Here is a 13,202-nt window from a genome sequence, read left to right on the forward strand (position 1 = left end):
CGGATGTCATATCAGATGTCAGTAGACCAGGAATATTTCAAAACGAGCGATTGATTCATAAATAAGAACTTATATGCTGTGGAAATACAAACGAAGAATGCAGCGCTGAAAAGGGGCGGAGCTACGTGAAGAGGAGACGACAGCGAATATCATTTGTGTATTTCCATTGGCTGCAATAACAACTTGCCAAAAGAGGGGAAAAAATAACGAGAGATTGATTAAGTTGGTCAGAAGAGAGAAAAGTGTCAAATTTGCCGTCATTGTATTAGAAATGTATTAGATACACACTGCAGCGTTAATTAGTTTTTTGTCATTTACTGACAAAGCAACACAATATGGGCTATATCATTATAAATGTGTATTATTTTTTTAAAATAAAAATATTAAACACTTTACTAGCTTTGCGATGAATGTGGAAACAGATGACAACGTTGTCAAAATTACACCGCTCACACGGAAAACGACTTTTCCACTACACAGTACCAGCTCGCCTTGGCTCGGCTCGGCTCGACTCGACTCGCCTTTGTTTGGTTTTCCACTGTGTAAAAGTTGTACCTGTACCTGCTTTCGGGTACTTTTTTTCGTACCACCTCCGGCGAGGTTCTAAGCGAGCTGAGGCGAGCTAAGGCGATACTAAAATGTGACGTGAAAACAATGCCGACTGCTGATTGGTCAGAGAGAATCGTCACTATTCACTGCGTCATCATTGCACGCGCCAGATGGAGTATCCAGAATAACCCCGCCTTTTTTAAATAGTTTAGCCAGAGATAGTTACTAAACTTACTACTATTATTATGGCAACTCGGAAGAATACGCCGTGGTCAAACGAGGAGGTGCAGACATTCCTTTGTTTGGTTGCCGAAGAGAGGATCCAGCGAGAGCTTGATGGGGCAACGAGGAACGAAAGGCGTCGCTATGACGACCGGGTACTATTTGTGGCGATACTTTCTGCAATGGAAAACGGAACGAAAAGCGAGCCGAGTCGAGGCGAGCCAAGGCGAGTCGAGTCGAGTCGAGCTGGTACTGGTAATGGAAAAGCGCCATAAAAACGCTGTCAGACCGATAGGCACATTAAAAAGAAGAAACACTACACGCCTGAACGTGGTTTTCACAAATTTGCGTTTTTGTAGTTTACACAGAGATGATAATGGTATTGTTTTAAAAAATGTGCACTTTGAAACCTTTTTCAAAAGCTTGCATTTTCAGGCCCCTCAAAAGGCTTTGTCATGTAAATTAACGGCCAAATCGTTAATTCCGTTTAAATCAAAGGTTTTCCGTTTTTAGTTGAACACAGTGTAAACGGCCCGCTACATTTAACACAGATGAATAAATGACAAATGAATTGCTCATTAATGCATTATTTAACATTAACGAGACATTATATGCCTAGCCTATATAGACGACAAACAAAGTTCGAAAGAAGGAATATTCCACAATATTTTAATTTCCAGATTTTAGTTTTTACTTTAACTTGTTCTGTTGTGTTCTCTCTCTCTCTCTCTCTCTCTCTCTCTCTCTCTGTGTGTGTGTGTGTTGGATCCTTTGGTCTTGATCAAGCTTCTTATTTTTCTCCTAAACTCACTCTGTATTTGAGCATTTGAGCTGCTCAGTGCTCTCAACATCTGCTTTGAACCCAAACATCAAAAAAATACAACACAGAGACTGACAAACCACCTTTCCCGCCTCTTCTCTCTCAGATATTATTACGAATGCCATTTGAAGAGTGTCAGATAGGCTACTTTTGATGTTTGACACAGCAGAGCAGCTATCTTCAGTTTAAGACGATAAGTTGACTAATATGGACATTTTGAGCACTGGTTCTGGGAGGATAATTTTCATAACCATACTGTGGCGAGCAGGACGAGTTGTGTGATTGCCGATGAGCGGCACCTGCGCGCGCACACCGGTCTCGTATCTCTCACGGAGAAGCGGAAGCATAAATGGAGGAGCGACGACGATGAAGGATGAGAGAGCCTGAGCCAAGGCCTGGATTTATGTTGTGTAGTTTATGATTTATTATGTGAAAGCAGTCGTCCGTGAGGGGCGGCTGTCTTTTACTTACGTTTTGTATTTGTTTTATTTTATTAAATTCTTTAAATGTTCACCAGTTCTTGCCTCCTTCCCATACCATCTGAATGCGTTACACATATCAGCATCTTTTTCAGGTTAAAGAACTGCAACAGAACATCGACTCTCTTTTGAAAGACTTATTTACATAAAATATTCTGTGCATTTTCACACAAACACACCAGTCTCCTGAGAAATAAGGCCCTGTAATGAATCCTCAGATTCATTACGCACAGTTTAATGGGATATAGCCATTGCAGTGATGGAGTATTATGTGAAACAAAGCGAAAGGAATGCAACTTGCATAAACGTAAAAACACAACACATGCCAGACCAAATGCACTCTATAGGGAAACATTGTTCATATTCCCTTATATCCTCAGCAGTCAGCACACTTTATTTTTAGTGTCCTTGTTACATGTACTTAGTAATAACATTAAATTATGCATAATTACATGCAACTAACCCTTAACCAAACCCTAATCTGTAAGTGCATGTTGTTAATTATTATTACTCAGTACTTAAATATATAATTACACTGTAACAATGAAACCTTAAATAAAGTGTAACTCTTTATTTTAAGGTGTCCATGTTATAGTGTATCTATACTGAGTTATATTAATGAACTACATGTAGGCCTACTTACTAAAGGGTTAGGGATTGGTTTATGGTTATGTAATTATGCATAAATTATAGTTATTACTAACTACATGTATCATGTGTAACAAGGACACTAAATAAAGTGTTACAGACATTTGATATGGTAAGCTAATTAATTAGCTCTCTAAGTTGTGTTATTGTTATACATCAATTTAGCTCTCTATTTGCTGACAATAACCCTGGAAAATAATCTTGCACTGCAGAACACGAATGCTTCATATCATCATCCCTCCTGAGTTTGGATCCTCAGAGATGTATGAAAGTGGGAACTGAGCAACACCAAAGCCGTGTTTGAGATGTCAGTGTTGACGACAGTGAAGCATAGTTTTAACAAGAATAAGCTTTATAGTGTTGGCTGATGTTCTGTGTCTTCTGCAGGTGATGATGAACAGGATATTATGCTATAAATAAATTTAGTACATTATTCAGTGAATATTGCCTTCATTTTGCGCTTTGAAAACCAGGGTTATTATCGTTAACTAAAGCTAAACCCATTAAAATATATATATTACTTGAAATAAAATAAGCATTAATAAAAAATAAAAAACTCAGCTAGTTGCCAAGGCATCATTTCACATTTTTGTTTAGTTTAAGTTGAAGCACTAAAATAACTAAAACTAAATAAACTAAAACTAAACATTATCCTTATATATATATATATATATATATTTAAAAAAACAAAAAATATATTGATAATATAATATAGAAAATATGTTTAAAAAACAAAAACATGACAAAATATAATCTAATAAAAATAACAAAAACAACTAAATTACAAATCTTTAACAAAAATGAACATGAAAACAAAAAATAAGAATATAATTTAATTAAAAATCTTAACAAAAACTATATAAATTATACTGAAATAGCACTGCTGCATATAATTTTCAGCATTTGAGCTCCTCTATTAGTTAATGGGTTCCTTTAAGTCTCAAATCGTACTCTCCTTTCAGATTCTTCGTTTATCTGTCAAGCCTGCAAAAGGGAACCTAAGCCACATCAAATAAAGACTTTAATCTTCTTATACACCAGGCCAGATTAAAACGCAGTATATGTGTCACCTCACTTAAAGAGACACTGTTAAAAACTGATGGAAGATAAATACTCATAAATCAGACATGGATTTCAGTTCGAATGCTCCAGTAAAAATCTTTACGGTGATCCCATACAGCCTGACATTTGGTGTCCATTCATTTAAATAAAACAAAAAAAAAAAAAACTTTAAGGTTATCAGGTTTATATATGACCTTTTGTTGTAAAGAGCATCTGCGTATGACAGGTATCAAAAGAAAGCCTTTTTACCAATAGCGCCATTGCCTCTCCTGTTGGAGATGGGCCACTGAGTTTAATTTAAAAATACAATGGTAATATTGTGCTTTTCACTTTCATATCGACAATAAATCAAGCAGTTTCTTTTTTTCAGGACCAGTTTAAGGTTGTATGGGAAAAATGTGTCTTTAATTACACCTAGGTGTCTGTATAGCTCAAAAGGAGAAGGTAAAGCAAGGACTTTATAGAAATGCAAAAAAGCCATTCTGAATCTCTTTTTTCATGAAGTGGAAACTTCACACAAGCAGTCAAATGGCTTATCTTCTCTTCATTTTGACCTAGATTTTATAAATAACCAAATTGGGTCCATTTACATAATACATCCTCTTATTATTATTGTGATGTTCAAAAATTCAAAGAAAAAAATCCTAGTGGATATCAATATTGATATATATTTTTTTATATCAGAGTAGATTCCGCACATTTAGTATGTTACTATAATAAAAAAAATAGGGCTGTAGTAGTTTGCTTTTTGCTACCTCTGTAAAAAGAGCATAATTTATTACCCTTAAGACATATTTTAAAAACTAATCTTACACAGAAGGGCATTTATCAAGTCTAAATACTTGTTTTATTTGTTCAAAAAGAACCATAGAGATTTGATTTGTATTAGCCTATTAGTTATGTATGTTCTATTCATCGTTATTATTATTTATTTTTCCTACAAGCATATTATGTTCATTTGTAAATGTGTACATTTTCCTTAAATTTATACATATTTGGTTTATTTATTTATTATTACTATTATTGTTATATTTTATTATTTATTATATTGTAATATTTGTATGTATGGTTAATTATTTCAGTGGAAAGGGTTATTGCGGGAAAAAAAAGTTAATACCTGTAATTGTATGAAGCTTTTGTTAACGCTTTGGAAAAGTATTCAGAAAAAATGACAAATCTGAGATTTTCTGAAAAATAATTTATTTGCAGAATAAAATAAAAGTTATTTTGGCATAAAAAATGATATGAAAAGTACGCTGCTTTTTTTGCACCGTGTCTTTTCTATACAGCACTATTTCTAAACCGCTGAAGAAACAGCATGCGCACAGTGCCATGTCTTATTGCAGTGAAGTGGGGAAAAAATCGTTTAATCTCAATCCAAAGCTAAAACACACTTTACATGTAATATTATAAGTGTCATTCTTCATCCAACTCATACTTCAATACCAAGGCCCAGCCTGAATGTTATTTGCCTTACAGCGAGATCAGAGCAATACTTGAATGACATTGGTCTTCGGCCATTAATAAAATGGTATTTTCCCCAATACTTCTCTCTGATGTCAGTTATGCTGTCACAATATTCCTCTTCCTCTAGTCAAGGCGAACATGCCATTATTGTCATCTGAATAAAGAGGCATTCCTATATTCATTAATAAAACTATGCATAAACAGTCCCATTCTCTATAGTTTTCTTCATAATCCAAAACAAAATCTAATGTCAAACATCTTACAAAGAAAAAACATATATTCATAATAGACAAAAAAAAAATTCAAATACGCTCTTCCACTATTGCACAAATGTATAAAGATGCCTATAATGTACAGTATCAATAACCTTTACAAATTAAGACATTTTAGGCCTTAAAGGGGCTATATGTAGAATTCAGAAACCCTTATTAGTGACATCGGTGGCCGTTAAGTGAACTGCAGCCAGCAACTTTTTGCTCGCGAACATACAAGAGACTGAACGGGATTCAATTTAGAGACATTTAAATGTAATATGTAAATATGCTTCGCGCTTCACAATAACAAAATAAACACACAACAAAAATGGCAGAGGTTAAGAAAGAATCTGATCATAGTGTGTCGATATGTTACCGGCATCATGTCGAGGAAATTACACTGTTAATGTTTGATGATAAAGTATATTTAAGACTATAGACTATATAGATCTGTATATGAGACTATATAGTTTGAATTAATACCTTTTATTTGCATGACACAATTGACATTACAGTACAGAATATCTCTTTCGTATTATTGTATAAACATTAATTTCATGTGTCATTAAACGGAACAGAGGGTCTCGGGAGTGCGCGTAACCGTCACATCCTTTACATTTTCCCGGTAAAACAGGTCCGAGTCCCCATAAAAATCAGTTTACAGGCTTTCATAGACAACCTAGATGTGTCGTTTTTTAAGTTTGAAAGCTGTTCACACATTAGCAATAAAAAGTGATTAATACATGAAAATTCTTACATGTAGCCCCTTTAATAAAATATAATTGTACAATATAAATTAACAGCAGAAAGCAAATGCTGCAAAAAGCACCTAGAAAGAAAAACATCTCTCATAACACCCTTTTCAATGTTTTAAGAAATAATTGATATAGTTTTTACATAGACTATCTCAGTATGTATATAGAATTCTACTGTATATTAGTATTGATAATTGTGATGTATTAAATTATCCCCATAATACCAGATTGGATGGAGCCCAAGACCATGAACATAATCAACTAGACTGATGACGGATAACAAGTTAAACTTGTCCATTTTAGTTCGCTTTTTACTTGAAAAATTGTAGAAAGTCAATTTGTGGCTGCATTTGTGTATGATGTCTGCTAATTTAACCAACCAGCTACCAGTCAATGAAACAGTGAGGCAACGAAGTAGACGCCTTCAACGAACTACTACAACATTTTACTGGCACTGGAGAAACAGTACTTCTAAAAACAAGATGGACCCAGTAGAAGAGTTTGAATGAGTTTATAATAAAGTGCAGCAACAGTCCTGCACATCCTGGAATAAGAGCTAAACTCAAAGGACGATCGTTCGGTAGAATGATGCTTGAATGAGCGTGTTTGTGTCTGAACCCTCTATAAAACCGACTCCATGTTTTCACACCACTCATGATCCTCCAGGTTATATATAAATTTAGTCCTGTTGACTTGGCTTTGACCGCTGTCCTTTCCGAGACTGTCCAGATTCATGCTGGACGAGAACACTTCTGTGGGCGTAACATATCCCTCGTGGTTTTTAATGTATTTCTTGTAGTTTTTGCGCAAGCATTGCCAGGTGGTTGTGTAGAGGAGGAATGCCACAATTTTGAGAACGATGGCCATGCTGACGTACAGGTGACGGTAGGTCACGTTGTCATACAGCAGACATGCACCTCTCTCCCCGCACTCGGTGCTCCAGAAAAGGCATGTGGAGTCAATCCCAGCACCAAATATCAAAGGAGGGGGAATGAACCCTGCGAAATAGATTGAGTTGCTGTGATAATCCATCATACGCGTAATTGATTTGGAAGACAAAATAACATTTTATAACATTTAACTTCACTTAGTTCAAACTTGGCAGGTTTGGTTGGATTAAAACAAACCCTGGTGTGCATCAAACAAGCGGACCGAGAGACACCTTTTCAGAGCTTCTAAACAAAATCTTGATGTGGTTTGGTTGAGATATGAAAGCAACATGGACAAAAGACATCTAAACCAACCAAAAACAGGATGTGATATCACAAGATGTGACCCTTGAAAAGGACTGAATGCTCCAGGATACCCGTTTCTTCTCATCATGTTGGCCAATGCAGTTTGGTACAGGCGTCAGAACTGCCGTCTGCTTGCAGAAGATCTTCACTTGTGTGTGCAATGGAGGAATTCCTGGTACTCAGGGGTGTGAGGTAACGAATTACAAATACTCACGTTACTGTAATTAAGTAGCTTTTTTCAGAAATTGTACTTTTTTGAGTAGTTTAAAAATGGTGTAATTTTACTTTTACTTGAGTACATTTTAAGTGATGTATCGGTACTTTTTGTCCGCTATTTTCCTTCTGTTTGTGGTCGTTACTCGTTACATATGCTTGTTTTAGCCTAATTTCATTTTATTTTTATCCATCAACGTGATTGGATTGAGTAATCGGTCTCGTGACTGTCATCAAATCAAGTTAAGCATAGAAAACTTTAACCGCCTATTCCTGCTGTTACTCGTGACTGCTGTGGAAGTGCATTCTTCACGCATCAATTCAATCCAGATATCAGCGTCGTCCTCTAATATGCTAAGGTACATTTCACATTTCTGCTTAATATGATATTTATATAGGCTGGCCTGTCTACACGGCCTAACATTTGGTCTGAGGCTGGGGGTATTGCGTGACGAGTTCATAATGCGGTGAATTCCCGCTCCCATTTACTTCACAATCACATTATAGAGAGACGCGCGTCACGATCTGTGCACTGCCGCGTCTCACGCTCGCCATGCCGCCAGATTCAGAATCAGTGCACTCTATGAACCATGGCGTTAACTTGAACTGCATTTCTGTCAGTGCGTGACTACAGCTCGTTAATAAACAACGTTTTTTGATTGATCCATTATACAATCCGTCTTCATTTGGCAAGTGCACTTGCGCTAAAACATTTTTCATGTTGAACTTTTGTTTTTTTGTGTGTGTGTGTGTGTGTGGATGCTGCTGATAAAACAGCTTCGCCGAGACTACAAAGAGACATGCGTGTGTGTGTGCGTGTGTGTGTGTTTGTTTGTTTCTTTTGTAAAAGTTTCCTGGATATAACTTCCCTATTTAATGCACAATTTTCCTTACAAATTATATTATCAGCAGCATTACAATGCGAGTAAATGTAGCCGTGTAAAATGTAAGGGATGATGCCACCCTTCTACAACAATGTGCATTTACATTTAAATTGTAACATATTTAATATCATGGAATTAAAGTGTGTAATTAGTGTTAGCTCACTATCTTAGCCTTTTTCAGTGCATTAGGTGAGGTAATCTGATAATATTAGTTATTCTCATTTATCAAAACACTAACATGGATACCGTTTTGCAGAGAAATTGGGTATTTTTTAATCTCTCTATTTAACCCATCTCATGGTGTGTGATGCTGAACTATCATATGAGTTTCTAAAGGTTTTTGAATTCTTTGCACAGTTATGAATTGACATTTTATGTGCAACAATAGCATGCTCAGGCACAGTTTCTTTTCGCCTAATTTTAAATGCTTTCCCCCCCCCAAATAATATGATTTAAATGGTGATGAGTGTACTGATTTGATGCATTTTAAAAAGATGGATGATATATATTCTTCAATCCTTCTGACAAAGAAGAAAATATAATGTGAATTACAGTATGTGCAATTTTTTTAAATTTATAAATTGTAGTGCACAGTGTTTATTATAAGGGGTAAAATCCGCAGCTCAGTACTCACTACTCACTACTCATGAGTACTTTTAAATAAGCTACTTTTTTACTCTTACTCAAGTAGTTTTTTGGACAAGTACTTTTTACTCTACTCACACTACATTTTTTGGAATGTAATGGTACTTTTACTTGAGTATGTTTTTTCAGTACTCTTTCCACCACTGCTGGTACTTTTTTTTTTACTTCTTAACCATAAAATGACCACGTTTAGCACAAAGCATTGTTAATTTCAGTGTGAACCAGGACATTTTCTTTTTTAGTCTGGACCAAAAGAACTGAGAGAACTGAACTAAAAGTGTGAACACACCCTTCTACACATATTTTGCAATATCATGTTTATGTTAAAGGTCTTAGTTTATAATAAACAAAGTCTTAATTTTTCTAAATAATATAGCAATTTGAGAACTTTTACTGATAGAAAACTACTATTTTTGAACAGAAGTGGCAAATGAACTTGTCCTTGTTTCACAACGTTTGGATAGCAAGGAAATTGAGTCTTTAATATGCTTCTTTTAGCCCCCTTTCATTTTTCAGATTCCCCTGCTGAATATACTGTTTCAGCTGTAAATGTGATTGTGCTGTGCTGTGATATCTCACCTAACAGTCGAAGTAACAGAAAGAGAACTCCAAGGGCATATGACTTCAGCTCTGGGCTCACAGTTCTAAAAGAGCAAGAGATAACAAATAAAACATTTTTCTTGAGCATCAAACCAGCATAGAATAAGAGTAATCATGCTGAAAATTCAGCTTTATATCACAGGAATAAATTACATTTTAAAATATAAACAGTTATTTTAAAAAGTAATAATATTTCACAATATTATTGTTTTACTATCTTTTTGCTCAAATAAATGCAGACTTGTTGAGCATTAGAGACTTCTTTCAAAAACATTACAAATCTTGCCAATCCCAGACTTTTGAATGGTATTGTAAAAAAGATGGACAGAGAGACAGATAGATAGATAGATAGATCGATAGATACAGTAGATAGATAGACAGACAGACAGATTGATAGATAGACAGATAGACATATACAAAGACAGATAGATAGAGATGTGCCCTACACACACACACACACGCACACGCGCACACACACACACACGCACGCACGCACGCACGCACGCACGCACGCACGCACGCACGCACGCACGCACGCACACACACACACAAAATAAAATGTTCCTGCTAATACTTTGCAATAATAAAAAAAATGTTTTAGAAAAATGAATTGTATTTAAAATTAAAAAAATACATAAAAATAAAAGTAATCATTTTTTGCAATAAAAAAAAAGCATTTTCATAGAATTTTGTAGCCCAATGTATGTGTATGTGCAGGGCCACCATGATTTTGCCAAGTAAGACATGTTCCTGGATCAACATGTTTTGTTGATAACAAATTTCCTGTCCAAAAATGTTTTCCTAACCCCTATCCCTACCCATAACTTATCTTATGAATAACACTGATGTAGAAGCACTGAACCCTGGCTGTAAGCCTAAACTTGACATAAACAGTAAACATGTCCCTCAAATCTGATTGGTTGACTGACATGTAGAATGTACTTGGTGAAATCCCAGACAGATGGATAGACTGAGTCACCTGATGAGGATGATGACGGAGGGTGTCTGGGCCATTGCTCCGATCATACTGCAGGCACAGATCACACACAGGAATGTGAGGAAGGCTTCCTGGCAGCCGGGGCGCGGGCATTTTCCTGGCACAGCCGTGGCAAAGTCATTGTATTCGGAAATGCACGAGCATCTCGTCATGTTCTGCCAGTGTAAAAACACATGATCATGTTCACTACAAAGCCAGCAAATACTTGTGTTCGTATTTTAATCATAAAATAAAAAAGTCATTATGCTAATAATGTTATCTTCTAATCTCTGCAAATATTATAGTATAATAACAATCTATATTAAAATGTTCTACACTGTATATGACACCAATCAACGTCGAAAAAAATATTATTGCTGTCAGTTAAACGCGTTATTAACGGCGTTAACGCAAACCCATTTTAATGGCGGCAATTTTTTATCGCGAAATTAACGTTCTTTTTGGCCTAGCAAACCTTGTAGTTTTTTTCACATGCTGTTGCAACAACTAGTAATGTTAGAAAAACTACAACACCACACCGGATCCAGCTAGACCGGAAACAAAACAACAGGCACGCCACACACACTTGTTTGAGCTTGCGAGCCGGCCAAAGAGTAGTAGGCTAACGTTACGCTTTGAGTGGATGGCGAGCGCGAGACGCCGAAATGGATTCTGAATGGAAAGTTTACTTTAAAAAGTTTCCAAATGGTTCCATTGACAAGACCAATGTGATCTGTGTGTTTTGTAGTTGTGAACTGAGCTATCATCGCAGCACGTCCAGTCTGAAATACCACTTGATGGCCAAGCACACAGCTGATGCTAATTCTCCGCCCCCTCGTCAAAGCCAGTGAGAATGTTAGTGTGAAATCGAACACTACAGTATATGCCAATGTTGTTTTCAATAAAAAAAAAACATTTGCACAAAGCAAGCCGATCCACTTTTCCATGTTGATAAGAGCATTAAAATGAGAAAAAAATTATGGGGCAAAAAGAAATCAAGGGACATTTAGAATAGATAAAAATGTGTGATTAATTGCGAGTTAACTATGACATTAATGCGATTAATCGCGATTAAATATTTCAATCGTTTGACAGCACTAAAAAATAATAATACAAAAATAATGTAAATATTAAATTGACTGGTATAAAATAAACGAGTCATTATTAGCTGTCTAAACGTACTAAAGTCCCTTTTATCTACAGAGAACTGATGCGCCCACGAACCCTCGTTGCACAAACAGGCTCATTAAACCCACCGGTCGGTACATATTAATGTCGTGAGCCAGTGTTCAATTATGATAATAGTTGTGACTGTAGTCTTGGATTCATCTATTCAAGTTTGAACCATTCTCTTTGTATGGTAATGAGTGCAGTGGCCATTAAGGTGCCTGGCAGGCAGAACGCTGTGTCCTCTTCAACATACTGTATATCTGATGAGCGATGTGGGCTTCGGTTCTAATGACCCACGCTGGACATGTGCTGTCCAGGAAATGAGCGGAGAGCGAGAAAAGCAGCCATACAGAGAGTATGTGTCAGCGAATAGGAAAGAAAGAGAGAGAGCTGAAAATGAGATGGGTAATGACCTGAAAGCGAGGAGGTGGTGGTCGTCCGGTACCGATGGCTCTGGTGCAGCCAGCGAAACAGGAGGACAAGTAGGTCACACCATTGGAGCCACAAACGGGGCTAACGGATGAAGTGTAGCAGTTGCAATGACTCATGCAGGGGGCTTCCGGCTTCTGGCCTACTTGCAGTGTCCTATATACACACAAACACACATTCACCTGTTTGAATCGAGTTACTTTCTATATATTTACTGTCACTGAGTTTATCTAAGCACTGACTAAGCTTCAGGATTTACACCCCTGTTTGTTTAACATAAAGCCCAGATGGAATTGTTTGATTTTTCTTTGTAGTTTCTTCTCATTTCGAGGGAAAGGCAATTAAAGTGCGATATTACACACAGAAATATTGAATAAATATTAAACGAGTCTGTGTTTTGAGTCTGAACAAATTGGAGCAGCACTGATATCTTGTTCGTGAACAAACTGAATGAATGAAACATCTGCTGACCGGCCAATCAAGAGGAGGCATGTAGTTCATTCAGTTCGTCAGTCTTATACAGAAAAGAATGTGTAAAAATGACTAATGACTATAGGGTGTGATTGAAGCTCTTAATTTAATTTAAGTCATGAAAATCTGGGATTCTAAAATTAAAATTCACTACATTTTTTTCCACAAAAATGGTTCCGCTAATAACAACTACAATCTATTACATTAGTAAATATAATAAAAAATAGGGGGTCAAATAGACAACTTTTCTGCTAAAATTAAAAATCTGTATAAGACAGACAGACAAATAGATAGATAGAGACAGACAGATAGAATAATAATTA

General features: G+C 36.2%; 1 protein-coding gene across 1 annotated transcript in view; it reads right to left on the reverse strand.

The window, feature by feature from the left end:
* Window positions 1–4,963: 4,963 nt before the first annotated feature.
* Window positions 4,964–13,202, reverse strand: part of slco3a1a (solute carrier organic anion transporter family member 3A1a) — a 72,435-nt gene continuing 64,196 nt past the window's right edge. The window contains exons 7-10 of the mRNA XM_077194419.1: window positions 12,393–12,564; window positions 10,813–10,985; window positions 9,813–9,877; window positions 4,964–7,254 (exon numbers count right to left, since the gene is read on the reverse strand). Of these exons, the coding sequence (XP_077050534.1) occupies window positions 6,878–7,254; window positions 9,813–9,877; window positions 10,813–10,985; window positions 12,393–12,564 (787 nt within the window). The 3' untranslated portion in view covers window positions 4,964–6,877. The remainder of the gene's footprint in view (window positions 7,255–9,812; window positions 9,878–10,812; window positions 10,986–12,392; window positions 12,565–13,202) is intronic.

The sequence above is a fragment of the Siphateles boraxobius genome, unplaced genomic scaffold (assembly GCF_051911475.1).
Source record: "Siphateles boraxobius isolate OS27281-9 unplaced genomic scaffold, OSU_SipBor_1 32, whole genome shotgun sequence".
In the NCBI taxonomy this organism is placed as follows: domain Eukaryota; kingdom Metazoa; phylum Chordata; class Actinopteri; order Cypriniformes; family Leuciscidae; genus Siphateles; species Siphateles boraxobius.